General features: G+C 51.0%; 3 protein-coding genes across 3 annotated transcripts; 2 read left to right on the forward strand and 1 right to left on the reverse strand.

Moving 5' to 3' along the window:
- Window positions 1-3,511: 3,511 nt before the first annotated feature.
- On the forward strand, window positions 3,512-5,792 carry LOC140675519 (uncharacterized). The gene is made up of 4 exons (XM_072910117.1): window positions 3,512-3,682; window positions 3,902-4,333; window positions 4,723-5,268; window positions 5,343-5,792. The coding sequence occupies exons 1-4, from the start codon at window positions 3,512-3,514 to the stop codon at window positions 5,790-5,792; spliced, it is 1,599 nt and encodes a 532-aa protein (XP_072766218.1).
- A 74-nt stretch (window positions 5,793-5,866) lies between these two features.
- Window positions 5,867-6,217, forward strand: LOC140675520 (uncharacterized). Its single transcript, XM_072910118.1, has one exon. It carries the CDS (start codon window positions 5,867-5,869, stop codon window positions 6,215-6,217), a length of 351 nt encoding a protein of 116 aa, XP_072766219.1.
- A 14,871-nt stretch (window positions 6,218-21,088) lies between these two features.
- LOC140675521 (uncharacterized) lies at window positions 21,089-21,463 on the reverse strand. Its single transcript, XM_072910119.1, has one exon. The coding sequence runs from the start codon at window positions 21,461-21,463 to the stop codon at window positions 21,089-21,091; it is 375 nt and encodes a 124-aa protein (XP_072766220.1).
- Window positions 21,464-23,411: the final 1,948 nt, after the last annotated feature.

Genomic DNA, 23,411 nt, shown 5'->3' on the forward strand with positions numbered 1-23,411 from the left:
TAATTTTTCTTTTCACTTATTAATTTATGCTTTTATATTTGAATTTCCTTTAATTTTCTCTCTTGTTGTATCACATATTTCATATTGACATATCTGCTTTTATTATAGTACCTATATGGAAGGTTTAATTAATGCAATTTAATACTGTTATTTTTAATTTATAATTCCTTTCTATCGTGATTCCTTATGGTTTTACTTTAGCATAGGAGACTAGCACTCCTTTACATATATATGTATATATATATATATATATATATATATATATATAAACATATATATATATATATATATATATAGTAATACTTGTCATACGTTATTTTTTAGAATATTACTTTTTCATCAATTACATTAAGAGAAAGTCTTCCAAGTAGATTTACATGTTGATATATAAAATCAGCTTATTAATATTATTAAATATATTAACTTATATGGATTTGCATATATATATATATATATCTCTGAATGCTAGTGTGCGTATATCTTTTGAAATGTACTTTACTGAATAATATTTCTTTTTTTTTCTTATTATTTTCCTTTTCATTATAGTTATGAAAATGTAAGATTTATAAAGCGATTGTTAATTTTGCTATATTAATTTGCAAGTATTTCTGTTACGATCGCGTAATTTATTTATTGAATTTCAACGATTCTGATATTACAGTAGTATTTTATTTCCATATATTTTAGTAGAGAGAATTTTAACTTTTATTTGGAAAATTAATATATAGTAGTCTAATGATTACAGTTTTTTTTTATTTCTTTACTGATAAGGATCAGTATTATTTTGTTAATACTTCTATGTAAGCAGTGTCCAATTTAATAGCTATATAATACTATGCTCGATTAAATATTGTATTAAGTTCAATTTGAGATATATATGTATATCTCATACCTTGTGTTCATATTTCTAGCGGTACGTTTATATTTTGAAAAATTCAATTTGAAATTTTTGACGGGACGTCACAAAGTTATTGTTGGGCAATATTTCAAGTACTTCAAAGGGTCCAATATATTGATCAGAGAATTTTCCTTTAGTTGGTTCTTTCAATAAGAATACGTAATCTCCCTATTTAAATTCTTGTACGTGAATATGTTTATCGTAGTAGTGCTTGCTTCTGTTTTTGGATTGAATTAAATTTTGCCGCGCTTCTTCTTGCGTGTCGCGCAATCGATTAAATAAATCTGTTAAACATTCGGTATATGTAGGGTTTATATTTTCTTCCACTATAGTGTTAGATGAAGGTAATCGTGCTATTCTTCCAAAAATTAATTTAAAAGGGGAGAATTTAGTGCTTTCATGTATGTTCGTATTGTATGAAAACATTGCTAGGGTAAGATGATCATCCCAATTTGAGTCATAGTTAATTTGTGTTTTCAGATATTCTGTTAGGACGTGATGAGACCTTTCTATTGATCCGTTAGATTGAGGATGATACGCGGTAGTATGATATTGTTTGATTCTAAACTTTTTTGCTAAGTTTCTCATTAAGACCGTTAAGAAATTAGATCCTTGATCGGTTAAAATGGCTTGTGGGGCACCGTAAACACATATGAAATTCTTAGTAAAGGCGTCGGCGATTATTAATGATGTGGCTTCTTTTAATGGTACCGCGACTGAATATTTTGTTAGTAAATCTTGCATAGTGAGAATGTAAACGTTTCCGTTATCGGATATGGGTAATGGACCTACAATGTCCATTGATACTTTGTCGAAAGCCGATCCGGGAGTGTCGGTGATTATCATAGGCTGTTTAGTTTTTACTCTAGTTAATTTTTTTAATTGACGGGTTCGACAATTCCGGATAAAAATTTGAATATCCTTTTTCATTGTATTCCAGTAATAGAAGGTTCGTAATCGATTGTAAGTCTTAGTTATTCCTTTATGTCCACCTATTGCTGAATCGTGGTATTCGCGGATAAGAGCTGATCTGTTTTCTATATTTGGTGTTTGAATAAGTTCTTTGTATATAGTTACGCGAATATTAATGTCATTTACATGTTTAATTAATTGTTTTTCTACATAAGCCCAAGGGATATTATCAAAAAAGTTAGTATTCTTAATTGAGATAGATTCTAATTGTAATTCATTTAAAACGTCTGTTAATGATTTAATACAATTTTTAATCTTGTCTGGCTCTATTAACGTGCGATGATTGAGTTTTAGTGGATATTAAGGTCTTAAGGTCTTAGAGCGTAATGTATTTATTTTCTTAGCTCTTTCATAGGTTATATCTTTGTATGTAGGTAGGAGATTAGCTTCTTATAACTCTTTTACACCGTTATCAAGGGGTTTACCGTTCAGAGTTATAAAAATTACGTAATTATCATTATGTTTTAACAATTTGTCGCGGCTTATTAAAACTTTAGCTTTAGAGTCAGTGGATACTTCTACGTATGGCAAAATATCAGTTGGCATTAACTCTGTGTCGCTTTCATCGCTGCTTGTTTCTAAATCTTCATTACTAATAACGCTCTCATTATTATTGTAATCTTCAATAATCATTGAGTCAGAAATTGGTTTATTTATAGGCATATTGGGATGCGTTATTACAGGTGGGAGAGTATGAGGAATAACTTCCACGGAGGTTTGGCCAGGTGGTTGTGGCATTGAAAATAGAGATTCGTCAGAGTCAGAGTCAGGATCAGGTGGAAGAGAGGGGCTTTTTCTTCTCAAAGGGCAGGACTTTGTCACGTCCAGCGTCTCCGCTTGACACTAGTCGCCGTCCGTTGACGCCATAGGCCACCTGTTAAGTAGACATAGTAAGCGTTAAGCGCCTATAAAAATTTTTTCCTTTTCTTCTTATATATATTGTTACGTCAAACGGGGTCGCGGCTCCTAAGAGTGGTCGGACCTTTCGCCTGACCGGTCGCGTATTTCAGAAGCTAAGCTTCTGGGGATTCCTCGCGACTAGGCTTATCCGGACGATGGATGTTTTTCCTTACCAAATGGTCGGAGGTGGTAGAGCGTAAAGCTCGCAAAAAAACCACCAAAGAAGGTGACAATCGGGCTCCGGCAACCACGAATGTTAAGGCGAAGGCAAAGGAGCCAGGCAATAAACCACAGGGCCCTCAACCTAAGCCTGCGACGTCCAATCCTCCCTCCCAACCAAAAAAGAGGGGAGGGAAAAATGGACGTAGGAGAGTTCCCCGTACAACTGCGATGGTGCTTACATGCCCATCCGGCCAATACAAGGAGAATCTGAGACTGGCGATGGACAGTATAGACCTCGCCAGTCTCGAAATTAATGGCCTGAAGGCCAGAAAGGCAGTTACCGGTGTCCAACTATTTGAGGTTGGGGGTCCGGACAACAAAAAGAAGGCGGATGCGTTGGCGAGCCGAATGCGAGAGGTCCTCGCGGATAAAGAGGGGGTGATAAGAGGGGGAACCCCTCGAGCAGAGGGTACCAAGGAAAGGCTCTAAAAAAAAGCCCGAGGATACCCCCTGCCGAAAGATGATGGGGAGGGTACGCAGATAGAGGCAGAGCCGGAGGAGCTTGATCACCCAAAATAAATGGCGGTCAGGTTCCTCCAAGCTAACCTAAACCACGCCAGTCAGGCACAGAATCTCTTTTATCAGAGCCTGGCTGAGCGTGGCATCGGGCTGGCCATTGTTGCTGAGCCCTATAAGATCCCAGCAAAGCTTACGTGGCTGGGGAATGCAAGAGGCACGGCGGCAATCAAGGTCGGTGCTGCAACAAATAACACCCCCCCTCTCAAATGTATTGGAAAGGGGAACGGATATGTTGCAGCAAAGTGGGGGTCCACAACAATAGTTAGTTGCTATGTCCCCCCTAGTTGAAGTCCTGCCCAGTTTGACTCACTCCTTGAACAAGTGGGGGATGTTGTCAGAAACATACTCCCTGCCGATCCACTCATAATAGCTGGAGACTTTAACGTCAAGTCTCCGGCACTGGGTGAGTCGAGGCAGGACACCAGGGGAACTACCCTGGTGAGGTGGGTGAATTCGGTCGGCCTTCACGTTATTAACGAAGGCCGAGTGAGCACATGTGTCCGGCCCCAAGAGGAGTCGATCGTGGATATAACGATCGGCTCCAAGGGGGCCAAGAGGATGGTGCGGGGATGGCGCGTGGTGGGTGACTCGAGAGGGGAAACCTTTTCGGACCACCAATACATTGAATTTGTCCTGGACGCCGTGCATTACTGGGTACATCACCCACCTCGAGGTGGGGACACAGGTAGGTGGACCCTCACAAAGCTGGACCCCAAGAAACTAGAAGAGGCCTTAATGACCATTTTGTGGGGTATCCCGGAGGGAGAGGAAAGGCGGGACATTAACCTGGATGTGGAATGGTTGCGGGGCGTTATGCGCGAAGTCTGCGACGCAGCCATGCCACGCGCCAGGGTCCTCCGCCCACGTCACGCCGTCTATTGGTGAACGGAGGAAATAGCGCAATTAAGGCGCTCCTCTGTCCAGGCGCGACGCACCCTCTTTCGTATTCCCAGAAGAAGAAACCCGGAGATCCGAGAGGAGGCCTTGGCTGCCTATAGGGCCGCAAGATGCGCCCTTAGCGCCACTATCAGGAAGTCCAGGGCCAGTTGTTGGGATGAGCTACTGTCATCCCTCAACACGGACCCATGGGGGCGTCCATACAGAATAGTTCTGAATAAGTATAGGAACTGGACACTCCCCCCGTCACGGAATCCCTGGATACTCCCGTCCTCAGGAATGTTGTGGACACCCTCTTCCCGCTAGTGGTTTAGGAGTCCACACTCAACTGGGGTCCCGGCCTGGGGGGACCTTATGAACTAGAGGAGGACGAGGAGATATCCAGCAACGAACTTCAGCGCGCCGTCAAAAGAATAAGATCAAGAAAAGCTCCTGGCCCTGACGGCGTGCTTGGAAAGATATGGGTCTGGGCACTGGACTTTCTGGGAGAACGTCTGAGGTACATATTTAATAAATGCCTCAGACATGGCGCTTTCCCCCAGCAATGGAAGCAGGCTAAATTGGTCCTGCTCCCCAAGGAAGGCAAGGAAGAAGGAACCCCGTCGGCATATAGACCAATATGCCTGCTGGACGAGGTCAGCAAGATCTTTGAGAGGATCATTGCAAACCGACTTGTTCGACATATATCCCGAGAGGGTGGTCTCCACGAGGAGCAATATGGCTTCCGCGCGGGACGTTCGACTGTGGATGCGATTAGTCGTGTTACGTCCCTCACGGAGGAAGCCGTGGAAGGGGGCGGGGTGGCACTTGCGGTATTACTAGATATCGCAAACGCCTTCAACACCCTGCCCTGGGATAGAGTAATGGATGCCTTGTTGCGATACAGGGTTCCTCCCTACCTTGTGGAGATCATCAGACAATATTTCCGGGATAGGAGCCTGGAGTTCGTCACACAAGACGGACTCCAATGCCGACGGGAAATTCGATGCGGGGTTCCGCAGGGGTCAGTCTTAGGACCCCTACTGTGGAATCTCACATACAACCGAGTCCTTTGCCTTCCTCTCCCTCGTGGCTACCACGCCATCTGCTATGCAGACGACACATTAGTGCTGGCCGCGGGGAGCAGCTGGGGGATACAGCAGCCAAGGCCGAAACAGCGGTGGCAGCCGTGGTACAAAGCATCACTGGTATGGGTCTTGGAGTGGCGGCTCAAAAAACCGAGGCTCTTTACTTTCACAGTAAATCCTCTGGGAAACCGCCAAGGACTCATATCCGGGTGGGAGGTACTTCTATCTCGGTGGGGAACCGGCTTAAATATCTCGGTCTCCTACTGGACGGCGAGTGGAAGTTTGGACACCACTTCAATGTCCTTGCCCTAAGGTGAAGCGCTTCTCCACGGCGTTGGGTAGGCTCCTGCCAAACCTTGGGGGACCGGATGGTCGAGTCCGCCGTATATACATGGGCACCGTAAATGCAGTAGCCCTGTATGAATGCCCAATATGGGCGACGGATCTCGCGGCCATGCGTTATGCAAAGGACAAGTTCCGACGCATACAGCGCAGCATGGCCGTGAGGGTGATAAGGGCCTACCGCACGGTGTCCCATACGGCGGCCACGGTCCTGGCGGGTTCGCCCCCCTTGGAGTTCCTGGCCGCAATGTACGCGGAGCGGTATAATTGGGAAAGGGGGCTCAGGAGGGGTCATAGCCCTCTACCAGCCAGGGTCAAGAAGACCATCCAGATCCACGCCCAGCGGTCTATGGTGGAGAGATGGAGTGCCCACTTATCTGACCCGAAGACTGCGGGTTAAAGAACCCGCGTTGAGGCCGTCCGGCCCTGTCTACAAGAATGGTTAGACAGGGCCCGAGGTGAGGTATCCTTTAGGATGACACAGGTGCTCACCGGGCATGGGTGCTTTGGTGAGTACCTGTGTCGAATCGGCAAGGAAGGTACCACGGCCTGCCACCATTGTGAGGAGGTAAGAGACACGGCGCGGCACACGCTGGAGAAGTGTCCGGCGTGGGACACGCTGCGCCGTGATCTCTGTTCAGTGGTTGGCAACGACCTCTTGTTGCCAACCATGGTTACGAAGATGTTGGGTGATGAGAGATCCTGGAAGGCGATCGTCTTCTTCTGCGAACAAGTTATGACGCAGAAGGAGGCGGCCGAGCGCATACGCCGACAAGAAGAGGCGGCGGCAGAAGCGGCGATTGCGGCCGCTGCAGCGGCTGTTGTAGATGACAGCAGCGAGGAGGAACAGGAGAAGGAGAGTGACTCCGATGGGAGCTTGGGTCCCTCCTTGCATCGGCTACCCCCACTGACAATGAAGCTAAGGCCTTGACAAGCAATTGAGGGGGGACAATCCAGTCGCCCTCTCCTCAAAGGAGAAGATGACATTAGAGGGGGGCATGGTTGGGGATTGGATGTCTCCACCAAGTGCTCCCCTCCCCCTTATTAGCCCCCCTAGTAACAAACAGGATGGCGAGGAGGTAATAAGATCCCCCCTCATGGTCGCTAAACGCAAATGAGAAAATTAAAAAAGAGAGGGGCCAATAGGCCCCTCTATAAAAACCACACCTCAACGAAAGGTGGCTGGAATGATGTTCCCCCAACCAGAGACGGACGTCTGCTTTAGAGACGGTTGCGTCTCTCCCTCGGGACCTGGGTAGTGCAGGCGGGGGCCTGCATTGCCCTGTGTCGGGTCCCAGAGGAAGGTGGACGGGCGGCGTGGCCCCACTCGTTCACAAAAATAGAAGAAATCAGGTAGGACATCAACAGTCCTATCTGGGAAGGAGACTCAGCGAAAGTCAAATGTCGCCGAGTCTTAAGCGCGGAGGGGACCCACAGTCAGGGATACCGAAGTAATGTAACTGCGAGTCCCGGGTCCCTGCCTGCCCCTCCATCGCGCGGAAGGCCACCGCAGGAGTTTTAGTTGGTAGTCCGGTGGTCCAATATGATCAGGACCACCGGGAGTCCAACATAACCACCATCCCTCTCCCGAGGGTGGTGGTATGCATCAAGCATTTCTCCTGCGTCAAAAAAAAAAAGGTACACCCCATCACCACGGTGGTCCCCCACTGGACGGCCACCAAATCGTCTTCTTTCTCTAAAAATGGAGGCCAGAGCGGAATTCGCCGCCCTCGGTCTCCATGTTATGGACACGGAGCCCCGATCGTCCCGCACCCAAATCGGCCACCCCCAGGCCATAACCCTCTGCTGCGAGGCTGTGGACAAAAACGTCCTGCGCCTTGCGGCAGTGGTTCAGTTTGGCCTGAAGGATTTTAGCCTTCATTTTGGTTATTAAAGGCGATCAGGTCCTTCAAGGAATCTTCTGTCCCCACCTGGAGATTCCCCCAACCCTCCCCATCTAGGGGATGATCGGTAAGTAGACAATAGGTGGGGGAGGGTGAGGGCGACGTGGTTGCCGCTTCTGTCACAGATTCCAGGGTTGGAAGGTGAAGGGGGACAGAGGGGAGAAGAAGTGTTTTTCCTCTTCCTCCCTCCTCCCGTGGGCCCTCTACTACCTTAACCTTCACAGGTGGGGATTGGGCCTCTTAAGCGTTTCCCTGTGTCAAGGATACGGGGTCCTCCCTCGCATACCTTTTTCTTTTTTCCTTCCCAGTTCTGGCATCGACGTCCGTAACTTCCTCTCTATACTTGGGTAGCACAGCTACCTCAGGGGTTGCGGGGTGAGGAGGGGCGGACGCCGAGCCAAACGGAATATTCTCTTTCTTTTTGGGGGAGAGGGGGACGGCAGGGGGTTTGGTCCTCACGGCCCCTCCCCCTTCCTTTGCCGGTTTTTTCGGCTAAGGTTTTGTTACGGGGCAGACTTGCCGTCCAATCAAATGGTTGGACGGCCGCCCGCGCCCTGCACAAGTCGAACAGCTCGGGGTCTTGGCCGGGCAGTCCTTGGGTGTGTGAAGTTAGCATCTCAAATGTTAGAATCTCAAAAATAAACTTTATATTTACTTGCATCCAGCATAGTTCTACAGTTCCTGATAAGTTTTAACAAAAGTTCCGTCCAATTAATTATTAAAATCGAATTTTTAAAAATGAGATGCTAACTTCTGACAACACTTTACAGCATCTCACCATATTTCGAATACCTGATTACGGGGAAGTAAGAATAAAAAGAGTTCTATCGCCTAAACACGTCCTGTCAATAGTTCTGACGATTAAACAATTATTTTACCCAAAAAATTCATATTTTCGAACATAAATGTGAGATGCCGGTCGATTTTCGACAGTTCTGTTTATTTTAAGACAGTTCTAGTATAGTTTTGGTCATGTACATTAATTTCATAAAGAGTTCTCATGTTAAAAACAATTAAAAATATTTTTAAACAATTATTTTGCCCTAAAATCGCGTATTTTTTAATATAAAGCTGAGATGCTGGTCGATTTTCGACAGTTCTGTTTATTTTAAAACAGTCTAGTATAGTTCTGGTCATGTACATTAATTTCATAAAGAGTTCTGATGATAAAAATAATTAAACAAATTTTTAAACAATTGTTTTGCCCTAAAATCGGGTATTTTCTTATAAAGCTGAGATGCTGGTCATTTCTTGACACATATGTATATATATATATAATTACATTTATAATTAATTAAATATTATATACTTCCATTATTAAAAAAATGTGTTAATAAAATAATCTTTTATATAATTCACTAATAATACCATTACTGTTGCTATTAAGTAGTATAGTAATAATTAAGTCAATAATTATTTTTTATTTTTATATTATATATATGTATATATACATACATACATATATTATACATACAAGGTTTCCCGAAATGACTGGTAAATATTTTAATGGCAGGTTCTTAAAACATTTTATATATATATATAATATATATACAATATATATATAATTATATAGATTTATATATACTGTTACGTCCGTGTCAGCTATAAGGAAATCGATATATCGATCGGTCAAAAGTTTGAAAGAAAAACGAGCGTCGCAAGAAGACGAGTCTGCTTTCGGACGTAACACTATATATATATGTTACGTCCTGTCGGCTCCACATTTTTCCTCCCACGAAATGAACAATAATCGTCCGATCGGTCACAAAAAACGGGTCGCGCAATAGAAAAGAACCGTTATTATCAAATAATGTTTAGACCTACTAAAAACGATATCTAAACAAATACCGGAAGGGATCAATAACGAAATCCTCTAAACAACGAAACAGGCAAACACAGCTGCATAATCTTAAGAAAGAAACAAATAATGCCGCTACGCACTGTCGGCTCCACGTTTTTCCTCCCACGAAAATGAAGCAATAATCGCCCGACTAATCATAAAAAGGATCGCGCGACGAAAAATATTTTAAAATATTGAAAACGATGTCAAAAGAAACGACCGGAAAGGGTCGATAGTGAGATCCTCTAAATGAATAAATCGACAAACACAGCTGCATAATCTTAAGAAAGAAACAAATAACGCCGCTACGCACTGTCGGCTCCACGTCTTTACCTCCTATAAAGATAAAGCAATAATTGCCCGACCAGTCATAAAAGGGCTGCGGAACGAAAAAAATGTTTTAAACATTGAAATCGATGTTCAAAGAAATGACCGAAAAGGATCGATAGCGAGATCCCCTAAATAAATAAATGGATAAAAACAGCTGCATAATCCCAGGAGATAACCAAATGAAGAATCTCCAAATTTCCTAAGAGGCCGTACAGAGCCCACCAATCAGCAACAATCAAAAATAAGGAGGAGAAGGATCTCACCGAACGACAGCTTTTTACACGTCAAGATCTCAAAAATACTTCCGCCCAAATTGTTAACACGCCCTCAAGATTTAATATAAAAAGGGAAGACTCGCGCTTTACGAAGACCAAAAAATTTAAAATCAGTCGACAGTACAGCATCAGATTCATTCGGCACAGATTTTTCGGTCGTTCGCTGATTCAAGCAATTCGTTTTACACTGCGGGAGTCCCGATTACATCTTAAAATCTATTAGAGTCAGTGCTCAACAAAGACCACCCGCCAAGTAAGACCACAACTGGAGCCACAACTACACCAGCAGCTAAAAAAAACGCAACAAATCTGCCTAAATAGTAAGTTTAATTTCCTTCTCTTTTGTTTTGTTTTTTTTTTCTCATCGTCTCCTTTCTCCTTTATTCAACCCTGTTCTTTTACTAAGTATGCCTAAAATCGCACCGACTCGCCGATTCTCGCGAGCCAACCGAGACCATAGATCGGACGACACGACCGTGTGCGAAATCGCGCCGTAACACATATTACATTTTCGTAAATCTTTATTATTATTTTTTTTCCTCTTATTATAAACCATTGTAACAAATACCAACCAGAATAAAATCTTTAGAACCGCACTCTTTCCTCCTCTTTTCTGGTTGATGACCTCCGTACTTATGTAACACCCGCGATCCACACACACACACACACACACGCACACACTCATACAAATAATTTTAAAGCCGATATTAATAAGATCATATGTAAAATGGTAAGAATTAATTGAATAAATATTAATCTAAAAATTAAAATGATCGGTAAACTTATTTAACTCTCTCACTCCCTCCACGCGAAAGATCATATAAGGTCCCGTCCCGCGTAAAAGAGATTCGATTCTCTTACGAAAAAGGGACCACCGAGAGAGCGTTCGCATAACAGAGTAATAACGACACCCGTCGTTTACCTGTTTGCTAACCTGCAGCTCGCTCGACCGAGTCACTCGTCGATAAGACTTTTGACATCGGAACAGTTCTTGTTACGCCCTTTCTCTGACTCATCCTCTCTACGGGCCTGGACGTAACATATATATATATATATTTTTTATTTTATATTTTATATATAATTATACATAAAAATATATATATGTATTTATAAAAATAAATAAAAAAAAAGAAAATAAATAGAGTTTTTAAATTACTTTAAATTAATATTTAATATTAATATATGTATAATTTAATCATTAATATTTAAAAAAATTTTATGAAGATATCTAAATTTTTGTAATATTACGCAGCATAACGTTATCTTCCGTAAATTAGTTACATTTTTATATAAGTATTGTAAATTTACAGTTAAATGCTCGTTGGTTCATTTGTGACAAACCATGAATTCGATCAGATATTGATATTGTGTTATAAACCCGGTAAAAAATTTTTATATATAATCAGACAAAAATAGTCGTATCTAATTATACAAATTTATACGAAAATATACGAAATTTGTCCATTTTATATATAATTATTAATAATTATACATAAAATGTTGCAGGCATTGTGTATAAGTATGTATAAGCTTACATATACATAATTCTAATTGTAGCTATCAATCCATTTATATACAAATATACGTAACGTTTTATACGGTGTCATCTATAATAAGGACTCCTCCGGAAGGGAGGACGCTCTTCAGGCGGGCGCGCTAAGGCCCTCGCGTAGTGTCTTCGTTACTCCTCAACCCCCGCCCAGCCACGCTCCGGTTTAAGGGCTTTCGCCCCCGGCGTACTATGTGGCGCTCACCATCATTTCCGCCGCATCCGACCGTCGCGTCTGTAGCAGGGACCGATTTGTACGCGTCCAACACCCAGGTATGCATGCCGGTGCTATGCATCCTGCCCGAGCCGGGGTCCAAGAGGAAATCCGGCTAAAGATGCGCTCTTAGCTCCCTCCACTCCGGTTTCCCGGGGCTTCAGGACAGAGCCTCCCCACCACGTCAAGGTGGCGCATTATTGAGGAGGAACCTAACCTAACCTTTTTTTTTTTTTTTTTACGTGAGGAAAATGCATTACGCATCCCCCCGGAATGTGGATATCCGGGGGGTATGTGGGACTCTCCCTATTTAAGGGCATACCCAATAAAAACCTTACGAGTGGCATTTTCGGCGATTGTAGGGGAGACTCCTGGAACTAGCGATGCAATACTTCAGGAGCCTCCCCTTGCCGCACTCCTTAGTTGGAGTTCTTCCTGGGAGGGAGGGGAGAAAAAAATATATCTTATACTCCCCTCCTCTCCGAATCAAACTTTTACTCAGCGACGGGAAGGCCACTACCTCCTCCCGTCGTGTCTTCTCTTCCCCCTGATGGGGGGGGGAAAGAGTCGAGACTTTAGAGATCTCGACCCTCATTTCATCTGGGAAGGGGGGGTTCAAAAGGGAGGGCAAAAAGAAGGATAATTAAGGGAGGGAAGGGCGAGCATAACCAGTCTGCTCCCTCCCCCCACTTACTGTCATCTCGGCGGCGCTCCCATGGGTGTCGATGGGTGCGCCGTCGCCGGTGGCGACGATGACGGCGGCAGGTGCGGCGAGAGTCGAACTAGCCGGACCGTCTCCGGACGTAAGAGGGGCCCAGGTGGTGGGGGAGGTTGGGGTCTCCTGCCAGGAGCCCTTCCCCTCGCCCGTCCCGGTCTACGCTCCCTCTCGGCGCTTTCTTTCTGGGCCATGACCGCCTCGCAAAAGGCGGCCACGGCTCTCCAGTTGTCCTCGCTGCCGAGCATCTTGACGACGACGCTCGGCAGCGCCAAGTCGTCCCCGATAGTCCAGGTTAGGACGTCGCGCTCGTCCCTCCAGGCTGGGCATGCTTGGAGGGTGTGTTGCACGGTGTCCTTCTCGTGGCCGCAATGGTGGCAGGCCTCGCTTGCCTCCAGTCCGATGTGGTGCAGGTACTCTCCGAAACACCCATGTCCGGAGAGCACCTGTGTCATCCTAAACGTACTGTTGTCCCACGCTCTGTCCAGCCACTCCTCCAGACAGGGCAGGACGGCCGATATAGTCCTCTCCCCGGATGTTGGGGGGCGCTCGTGCAGCGACGCGATCCATCGCTGCTCGAGGGACTTTTTCTCCTGGAGCTTCCAAGTGCCCAGTATCCTGGCCGGGATCTTGGCGACTCCTCCCCTGCGTGCCGCGGATTTCCGGTCATACAAACGTCTGTATGAATCCGCGACCATATGCAGGGGGGGGAGTCCGGCCAGGATGGTGGCCGCCGCGTGCGACACCGTCCTATAGGCTCGGACGAGACGAATGGCCAACCTGCGTTGGACGCGACGCATCGCGTCTTGTATGCGTCTAGTGGCCATCGCCTCGCCCGCCCACACCGGTGCTGCATACATCAGTATGCTAAGGACGATGTGCGCGTAGACGCGGCGCACCCGACCGTCCGGCCCTCCAAGATTCGGCAGCAAGCGTCTAATCGCTGCCGCCGCCTTCTCCGCTCTCGGGACCAGGCGGTCAAAGTGACCCGCAAAGTTCCATCGGCCGTCGATGTGGAGCCCCAGGTATTTAATTTGGGACCCCACTGGGACAACAGTACCGTCCACATTTAGTCGGGAGGCTCCCCAGCGGCCCGGCGGTCGTAGAAGTAGACCGCCTCGGTCTTGCTGGGGGCCACCCTCAGGCCAATCCGGCTTATGGCCCTCACTAGGCCTGCCATCCCTTCGTTAGCCCTGTTTAGGGCTTTCCCCCAGTTGTCCCCCTCGGCTACCAGCAGGGTATCGTCGGCATACCCGATGACCCGGCAGTCGAGGGGGAGGGCGGTATGGAGGACCCCGTCGTACCCGAGGTTCCACAGCAGCGGGCCCAACACCGAGCCCTGTGGGACCCCGCAGTACGCACGACGGGTGTGACCCCGGCCTTCTTGGTCCCTGTATTCGAGCCTACGGTGACCGAAGTAGGCTCGAATTTCCTTCACGAGGTAGTCGGGGACGCGGTGAGTGTTGAGCGCGTCCCCGATTGCCTTCCACGGGAGGGTGTTAAAAACGTTGGACACGTCCAAAGCGACGGCCAACGCCACCCTCCCGCGTTCCACAGCTGACTCCGTGAGGGCCCTGACGCGCAGTACGGCGTCCACCGTGGACCTGCTCTCACGGAAGCCGTATTATTCCTCGTGAAGGGAAGGGACCTCATCGCGCGCCAGATGCTGGACGAGTCGGCGAACGAGAATCCTTTCGTATATTTTACCGACCTCGTCCAGCAGGCAAATCGGCCGGTACGATGACGGGTCACTTTCCTTCTTACCGCCCTTGTGGAGAAGAACCAACTTGGCTCTTCCCCACATTGGGGGGAATTTCTCTTCCGCGAGGCATCTATTAAAGATGCCTCTTAGCCACCCGGATAGGTTTGGCTCCTCCAGGACGAGCTTCCAAACGCGCCCTGGGATGCCGTCCGGGCCAGGGGCCTTGTTGTTCTTGACCCCCCGGACGGCATCCCTCAACTCCTCCTCGGTGATTTCGAGATCCCTGGACCAGGCCTCGGCAGCGCCGGTGTTCGCGCTGCCCCAATTGAGACCTCGGGGATCGGGTTTCGGCGGGAACAAGGTCCCGACAATTCGGTCCAGGGATCCCGAAGGGAGGGTTTCCGTCACGGGGGGCGCCCAGTGACGTAGTTTATCTGTCACTTACTTGTACGAGCGCCCCCACGGGTCGGCGTCTAGGGACGCGATCAGTTCGTCCCAAGATCTCGCCCTGGAGGAGCAGATGGCGACACTCAGCGCCACTCGAGCGGACCGGTAGTCGCCGAGTGCCTCGGCTTTCCAGGCCTCGTCACCACGGCGCTGGGCGCGTTTAAGGGCCCTTCTGGCTGCGACTGAGGAGCGTCGAAGAGACGCGATCTCCTCCGTCCACCAGTACGCAGCCCGGCGCGAGTGGGGCCTGCTCTTGGGCATGGAGAAGTCGCACGCCTGTGTGATCGAGTCTACCAGGCGCGCGACATCCTCCACCAGGCTCCCCACTCCCTCCTCTGGCGGATGGTGTTGCCAGAGGATGGCCTGGACGGCCGCCATTAACCTATCCGGGTCTAACTTTTTTAGATTCCATCGCGGCGGTGGCGCACCACCGGTCGGGCTCCCGGGCTGGAGGGTGGTACAACCGAACTCGATGTATCGGTGGTCCGATAGAGTCTCTTGGTCGACCACCCCCCACGACCAATTTAGGCGTGCCGCGGAGGGAGTTATCATAGTGAGATCAACTATGGACGCCCCCCGCAGCAGCCGGTCGCACGTAGGCTCGTTGCCGGTGTTTAGCAGGCATAGCCCGAAAGCCCCCATCCAATCCAGTAGGACCTCTCCCTTGGGGGTGGTGAGCCGGTCTCCCCAGGCTTGCGCTCTGGCGTTGAAGTCACCGGCCACCACCACCTCCTGGGGGAGTATGCTGCGTATGCAGTGCTCTAACTCCCCCAGATACAGCTCAAATTGGGAGAGGCCCCAACTAGGCGGTGCGTAACACGCCACTACCGCAATGGATCCCCATTTTACAGCCACATACCCCCTTCCTGCCTTGAGTAAGGAACAGGGCGGGTTGTGGTTGTCCGATCCGCGTATGACCGCGACCGTACCAGAGCCGTCCACCCTCCAATTAGGGTGTTTTGATGAGGGTCGGTACGGCTCCGACACGATCGCCATTCCTATACCACGCTCGGCGATAGTCTGCAGGAGTAAGTCCTGCGCCCGCCGAGCGTGGTTAATGTTTGCCTGTATAAATTTACAGGCCCTCATTGATGTCGGTAGGATGGGCCCCCGTCGTTTTAGTCTCCCCTCCACAGGGCCGTGGAAGGGGGCTCCATCCGTGTCCGATGTCATATTACCCACTGGCTCAATTGCGCCCGGAGTAAGGGTGTCTCCTTTTACGTTACCACGCTTAGGGTCTAAGCGTGGCTTTTTTCGGGGCTTGGGGGAGTCGGAGCGAAGCTCTTTGCCCCCCGCGCCCTCTTCGTTTTCTTCCCTGACCGAGTTCGCGCTCCGCTTGCGACACTCCGATGTGTACATCGGCGCGGGCACAGACTCGGCTGGGACCGTTTGTTTCGCTTGTGGGACTTCTCCCACAACGACCTCCATCAGGGACGGAATTGAGTTCCCATTGTCGATTCCCCCCTTTACCTCTCTCACCGAAAGGGTGGGTTTTTTGGAGGGAGGAATCTGTTTGACCTTCTTCCTGTTGGGTTTTTTCGGAGGGTGGCAATTCATGCCCCCCATCCTGTGCCCCGCGGGTGCCCCAAAGTCAGCACAGAGTGCGCAGTGCACTCTTTGTTCTGTGCAGGAGTTGGCCTTGTGGCCCTCTTTGCCGCAGCGGAAGCACATGTTGGCGCAGGATCGGTCGCTGCCGCATTGCTGCTGCACATGCCCCTCCTCCATGCACTTAAAGCATCGGAGGGGGAGCCGCGGCAACAGCTCGATGGGTAATTTGTACCACGATATCAGTACCTTACCCATCTGTGCCAATTTGTTTGCCGCGTCTATCGGACACTGCACCAACACAGTATTGAGGCCGGTGCGGGGGGCCTTAACAAACGCTCCCACCCTGACATCTGAGAACCCGCATTTACCCTCCCCGGAGATTGCGGCAACAATCTCCGCCCGGGTAAGGGAGTCCTCCAGCCCCCGAATGCGGAGGTCGGCCATTTTCTGGAAGCACGTGACTCGCATCCCTTCGTTGTCCCCAGTCACCTCTCTCACACGTTCGGCGAGTTGTCCCGCCTTGCGTGTCTTGTCCTCACCGGAAATCTCAAGGATTAAGGCTCCGGTGAGGCCTTTCCTTATCTTGAGGCTTTCTTCCTTGATTCCCAGTTGGTCAAGTTTAACCTCCTTTCTGATGGCGGCCATGTTCTCGCCATATTTCCCTTCTGGGCAAGTTATCATGACCGCCGAGGTTTTGGGAACCTTCCTTTTACCGGGTTTCTCTCCCCCCTTTACCTGCCCCCGCCTCTGCTTACCCTGTTCACTGGGCGGTGACCGGGCCACAGCAACGGGTACGGTTTTGGAGGGGAGGGGTGTCTGTCTTACCTTTCTCTTTCCTTTACGTCCGACCACCACGCTCCACGGAGTTTCGGTGGTCGGAGAGGGGCCATATGTCCCGGGGTCTGTCGACTTCTTGTCGAAGGGCCCCGGGCCTAATGGTCCTCCGTCAGAGGGTGGAGCCTTAGAGGGTTCCGCATCTTGGCGAGATTTCCTTCCAGGTTTCTTAGCGGCTGCGGGTGTCGGCAGAGGAGGAAGGGGAGAGATCTTGGTGTTACGAACCTGGCTTTCTCCCTTCTTTCTTTTCTTGGACGCTTTTTCCTTCTCTTGACTGCTTTTGGCTGAAACAGTATCCTGCTTCTTGGGCTGAGTTAGCGAGGGGATCTCAGCCTCGGCCTTCTTCCCCATTGGCGGCTGGGTGTGTGCGTTCAGGGAAGCAGATTGGACCGCCTCCCCCTGCCCGTTCGTTGCTTCGAAGAATCGCAGCATTCTTTCCCTCAAGTCAACACCGATTTGTAGGTGTTGATTGAGGGCTTCGTAAAGTATTGCAAACTCGCCCTGGACTGGAGGGCGAGTGATTGGAGGAAGGGGTCGAAAGAATCCACTCAAAAGGGGCCCCTGTGCCTCCGTTACGCTCGCGGCCTGCGGTTCTACCTCCATGCAGGGGTCACCAGCCAGGCCCGGGGACACGCATGCCGGAGATAGTCCGCCCCTTCTCAAGGCGGTCTTTTTTGGGGAGACATTTTGGGGCGTCCTCAGCTTGAGAGAATGCCACTCCCCGCTGTCGGAATATGAATCCCGGTCAGATTCAATGCGGTTCCGTCTTTTCCGTTTCCTGCCCCCCTTCTCCTTTTCACTTTTTGTGATGCTTCCCTCTTCGATCAGGCGAGTACTGAACTGGTTCGTCAGCACTTTTACCTGATCGGCGAGTTCCGCCATCTGCTTTTTGAGCTCGCTCGTCTCCTTTTCTTTCTCGGCTTTGAGGAGCTCCAATTGGTGCCGAAGTTCCTCCGCTTCAGCGTTGCTCGGAGAGGACTGTGTAGTCCTATCATGAAGGACTGCTGTGGCAGCCATGATGGACGCCACTGCCTTCTTCATCTCCCCTTCTAGTGGGCCCTTTATGTTCCTGGAGACCTGCAGACTCTTAAAAATGGTCACGCAGTTGGCTATCGTGTCGGACACCACAGCCGGTGTCGGAGAGTGGCGGAACATCTCCCTCGCCACCCTCTGGTTGTCCTGGCATCTCTCCCAGGCCTGTCCATCGGGCATTGAAGCACTTAGGGCCCAATCTGTGTCCCCTCTCTCTCTGGCCTCTTCCCTCGCTCTGGCCTTTGCCCCCCTTTTTTCTTTGGTCCCTTCACCCGTGGTGATGGGCCTTCCTCTGCCTCTCTTGACGGAGCTGATGTCGGACTGCTCGTCCTCCGAGCCAGCATAGTACGAACCAGCGTGTGATCCTGCTTCGTACTCGTCAGGATCACCCGCCACGCTACTGGCGCGTGATCCCGCTGGGAACGCCGAGTCCTCATCACTAGGAGCGGGAGTTATACCTGTAGCGGTATACTTGCTTCTTTTCCCGCTCACTCGGCAGCTATGGCATACATGCCTTGCGCTATGAGGGCACTTGCTCGTCTTTTTGGCCATTGGAAATTGGAGGTATCTCCTTTCTAACGCCTCCCTCGCTGCCTTACCATCCTGAATAGCCGTGATGGTAGGCTTGCCGCCAGATGTCGATGGTCCTGGGTACGAAGGCATATCTTTCTTCTCAGAGCCCTCGGGTACTTCGGGGATTTTAAAGGTCTCCTCAGTCGCTCCGTCCGCAGACAATTCTGCGGTGGGTTCCGCCTTGGTCTTTTTATTGGATTTGATTTTTTGAGAATTTATTGTTTCGAATAATCCCGCTCCCCGCTGCGGCTCCGTCACCCAGGGTGTACCCTCACCTGCCGCAGAGTGTCCCGAAACATGACCGGCAACACTCCACGACAGGGCCCCAAGTTCCCCCGGGGGGGTGACATACGACACGGGCCGGGGGATATACATCCCCGGCACTGGTCCCCGGTCCCTTACTCACCCATGGAGGTTTTGACGCCTCCATGGGCTTTCGGGGGTTCCCGGCCTCCGACCTCCGGGATACCGCAGCGGGTGGTGCCACCCGGGGGGCCTCATGAACGGTTGGGACTGGGTCGCCGCTCCCCGGCCCAGTCTTACCCGCCATGGCGACCAGCTTGCACGCGCCCTTGACGGAAGTTACCTCCCGCCAAAAGGGCCCCGACGATACACCGCTTCGGAAGGGAAACGGTCGCGATGCACCATCGGGCTCCATCTCGCCGTCGAACGCTGCCTCGGAATACGTCCGAGCGGGTCCGACGGCCGGGCCAACCCGGCGCCGTCGGGCTATGCCCGTGCGGCTCGCGCCGGCCCTCCTCCGCCTCCCCGACCCCGACCTCGGAAAACGTCCGAGCGGCTCGGAAGAGGCCCGGCCCGATGGGTCCGGGAGTTCCGGAGATCCATCGGCCCGTCCGCTCCTCTCGCGGCGCGCACTCAGGGGCAGAACCCACTGAGCCGCCTGCACGCGAGATGGAGCCCCACGACTGTGGGACGCCGGCCCATGCCAGCACCCACATCTCCCCGAGGGACGCCGCGCGGCGGGAACACCCACACGCGCGGAAACCCTCATGTGCCAGGAGCACCCAGCGGTGTGTCACGGGCGGGGAGCAGTCCTCCCCCAACGGTGCCGTACCACCGGGCGATTGCATTTAGGGCCGCCTACCCCTACCAGCGATTGGGTCCACGCTTTAGACCACCCCCAAGGGGGTGGGCGCAGTCCTTAAGGGAGTCGCTGGGCTCCCCTTGTACCCTTACTAAGGGTACGGTGCGCTCTTAGTTCCCCTTCCACCCTGGAGGTTCACCCAACTTGGCCGGAGCCGTGTGGGTGTTCCATGGGGTTTCAGGGTTAAGCCTCCTCACCACGACAAGGTGGCGCACGACGAGGAGGGTGGAGGACCTAACCTAACCTAGGTTAGGTTAGGTTAGGTTAGGTTAGGTTAGGTTAACCTTTTTTTTTTTTTTTTTTTTTTCGAGGGGGAAATGCCTTTACGTATCCCCGGCCTGGTATTGGTTGGCCGGGGTATGTGGGACTTGCCGGCGCTAATAGAGTGCGCCGGAATACCCACTAAAACCCTTTCGGGTATCCTTCCCAGACGGTTTATGCATGGAGGAGGGCCTCGCCAACGGCACTATTCCTTCCCCTGCCCGTCTCACAAACACACACTTGAACCTAGGTCCAGCGGGCACCCTTTAAAGGAGTGTCCCTTCCCTAATACGACCCCGGGATACCAGCCGGGGTCTTCTTTTTTTCAGATTGCAGTTGACGGAGGTGGAATATCCGTTTCTTACCCCAACCTCCGTCTCTGCGTCTCTCCCACACAAGAGACGCCTAGGGGGAAAGATGATCGTGTCGCCCCTTTTATCGTCATCTTCGTCCTACTTTGATACCCACCCTACTGCCTGCCTCAACCCGTAGGTCTGTCTGCCCTTACTAGTGGTTGACTTCCAAGGGTGGGGCTCTGGTGTTGGAGGTTCTCGCCCGAATTTCCAGAAGATGGAGGAGGAGTCTCACATTCCCTTTCCCGGCGTTTCTCTCGTCTTTTTTGCTCTCTTTCTCACTCCGCCTCCTCCTTTGTCCTGAGGACTACTCCACAGAAGGAGGCCACCGCCTTCCATTTATCCTCCCCCCTTCCATAGTCTTTACTATGGCTAGATCCTCTTTCACGGCCAAGGACAATTCCGCCCGGCTTTTTACCCACGCAGGACATACCTCCAGGGTGTGCTGCGCCGAGTCCAGGGGGTCGGTGCAGTGGTGACACTTGCCCGTAAGTTCCTTCCCAATACGGCCCAGATATTCACCGAAACAGCCGTGCCCCGTAAACACCTGGGTCATACGGAAGGTCATTCCTCCCTTTCTCTTTTCTATCTAGGCCTCTAAGTGAGGCCCTATGGCCTCAACCACTCTACGCCCCGCAGCTCTGCCAGACGGAGAGAGCAACTGCTGCTTCCACCGTTCCAGCATTTTCTTATGGTGTTGCCGCCCCACCGCACTCCTCGCCCGGCAGACGATGTTCCGCCCCGCCTCCCGGAGCCCTCGCATGCGTCGGTACACATCGGTGTACATTCTCGCGAGAAGCTCCACGGGAGGAATCCCCGCCAAAGAAGTCGCCGCTTCAAACGACACTGTACGGTAGGCACGTACCACCCGTAATGCCATTTTCCTTTGGACCCCGTGTAAAATGCCCAGAGTCCTTTGGTTGTCGCTGATATCCTCGGCCCATACGGGTGCCCCGTACAGCATCATAGCGTGGACCATCCATTCATACAGCCTCCTGACTCGACCGTCAGGAGGCTGTATGAACCTCCCAGGTTCGGAAGTAGACGGCCCAGCGCGGCAGCTGCTTTCTCCAGACGGGGGGCTAACTGGGCGAAGTGCGCGGCGAAGCGCCACCCACTGTCCAGGAGTAGCCCCAGATATTTGAGGGTATTTCCCACCTTTACCTCCACCCCCTCCACCATAACCCGAAGGCTCGGCGGCACACCTCTGGCACCTGGCCGGAACATGATTGCCTCAGTCTTCTGGGGCGCCACCATCAGGCCCAACTCCCTGATAGCCCGCGTAATACACGCCGTCGCTACCGTGGCTAGGGCCGAGGCCTCCCTTCCGTTTTCTCCCTCGGCTAACACGATCGTATCGTCCGCGTAGCAGACGACCGTGCAGCCGGGGGGGATGGCCGTCCTTATTACCCCGTCGAAGGCCAGGTTCCACAGGAGTGGTCCGATGACCGACCCCTGCGGAACCCCACACCCCACTCGTCTCGTAACCTCTACCGCATCCCTGTTGGTGTAATGCAGGGAGCGGTCGCTGAGGTACGATTGGATGATTCGGCGGAGGTATCCCGGCACGCCGAAGCAGGCCATGGCTCTTTGGATACACCTCCAGGGCAGGGTGTTAAAGGCGTTCGAGATGTCAAGAGACACGCCGATTGCCACCCTGCCCTCCCGCACCGCGGCCTCCGCAAAGGCGCGCACCCTCAGTACTGCGTCCACGGTTGATCTTCCACCGCGGAAGCCGTACTGCCGGTCATCCAAGTTCGGCCCTATGCTTTCAAAGTGCTTGACGAAACGATTGGCGACTATCCTTTCCAGGATTTTGCCAGCCTCGTCGAGCAGACATATGGGCCTGAACGACGAGGAGGTCTCCGTGTCTTTGCCTTCCTTGTGCAAGAGGACCAGATTGGCCCTTTTCCACCTCTCAGGGAAGATTCCCAGTCTGAGGCACTCCGAATACAGGTGCGAGAGATGCCCACCTATCACCTCAAAGGCTCCACTCCACGTTTTCCTAGGGAGGCCATCGTGTCCGGGGGCCTTGGTGCCGCGGAGTCTTCTCCTGCACCTCTTCATTTAGTCTCCCGAGACCTTCAGCTCCTCCAACCATTCGGGTCCTTCCCCCGTAAGGATGGGGGAGAGGGTATCCTCCTTCTTGCACGGGGGAAAGAGCCCTCCGACCACCCGGTCCAGGGCTTCCGGGTCTCCGTAGCCGGTGGCCCTCTATTGCGGAGCTTCCCGAGAACCATCTGGTAAGGTCGTGCCCAAGGGTTCTCTTCTAACTGCACTAGGAGCTCGTCCTGGCTTTCGCCTTTTTGATCTCTAGGCGTAGGGCGTCCCAGGCCACTCTGTACGCCTGGTAGAGGCCTATCACTACCTCTACCGGCCTATCCCTCTTCTTGGCCCGGGCGTATATCCTCCTTTGGTGGACCGAGGATTGTCGCAATTCCGCGATCTCCCCGTTCCACCAGTACGCCGCTCTACAGCCTTGTCGACCAGCCTTGATCCGGGGCATTGACGCATCACATGCTTCAGACATGACGCCCCGGATCCACTCAACCTCCTGGTCGATGTCTTTACTGGCCTCTTTCGGTTTTCCTTTCCCCAACCATGTGGCTGAGAAAATCGAGGCCATAAAGGCGTCCTCGTTCATTTTCTTTGTGCTCCAGCGCCTAGGAGAGGTCACGTCTCTCTCAGCTGTCGACGCTGGAGCACCTGCTCAGGTGTGACCACGAGGCCGTAGACTATGTACCTATGGTCCGACAATGTCTCGACCTCAGTGGCCACTCTCCACCCTAGCACCTTGTTGAGGGTCGCTGGGGATGCCCAGGTAAGGTCCACCACCGACTCCCCCCTTTCCCGTATGCAGGTGCTTATTCCTCTCTCATTGAGCAGCCTTAAATCCAGTGTCACGGCCTACT

This window comes from Anoplolepis gracilipes, unplaced genomic scaffold, assembly GCF_047496725.1.
Source record: "Anoplolepis gracilipes unplaced genomic scaffold, ASM4749672v1 Contig19, whole genome shotgun sequence".
NCBI classification, from domain to species: Eukaryota; Metazoa; Arthropoda; class Insecta; order Hymenoptera; family Formicidae; genus Anoplolepis; species Anoplolepis gracilipes.

Excerpts from the sequence above, each read along its gene's own strand:
- LOC140675519 (XM_072910117.1), top strand. The coding sequence starts at position 3,512 with ATGGCGGTCAGGTTCCTCCAAGCTAACCTAAACCACGCCAGTCAGGCA. Across the intron at positions 3,683-3,901 it reads GAGGCACGGCGGCAATCAAG|TCTCCGGCACTGGGTGAGTC; the intron begins GTCGGTGCTGCA and ends TTTAACGTCAAG. Across the intron at positions 4,334-4,722 it reads TGCGGGGCGTTATGCGCGAA|GAGTCCACACTCAACTGGGG; the intron begins GTCTGCGACGCA and ends CTAGTGGTTTAG.
- LOC140675520 (XM_072910118.1), top strand. The coding sequence starts at position 5,867 with ATGGGCACCGTAAATGCAGTAGCCCTGTATGAATGCCCAATATGGGCG.
- LOC140675521 (XM_072910119.1), bottom strand. The coding sequence starts at position 21,463 with ATGCTGTACGGGGCACCCGTATGGGCCGAGGATATCAGCGACAACCAA.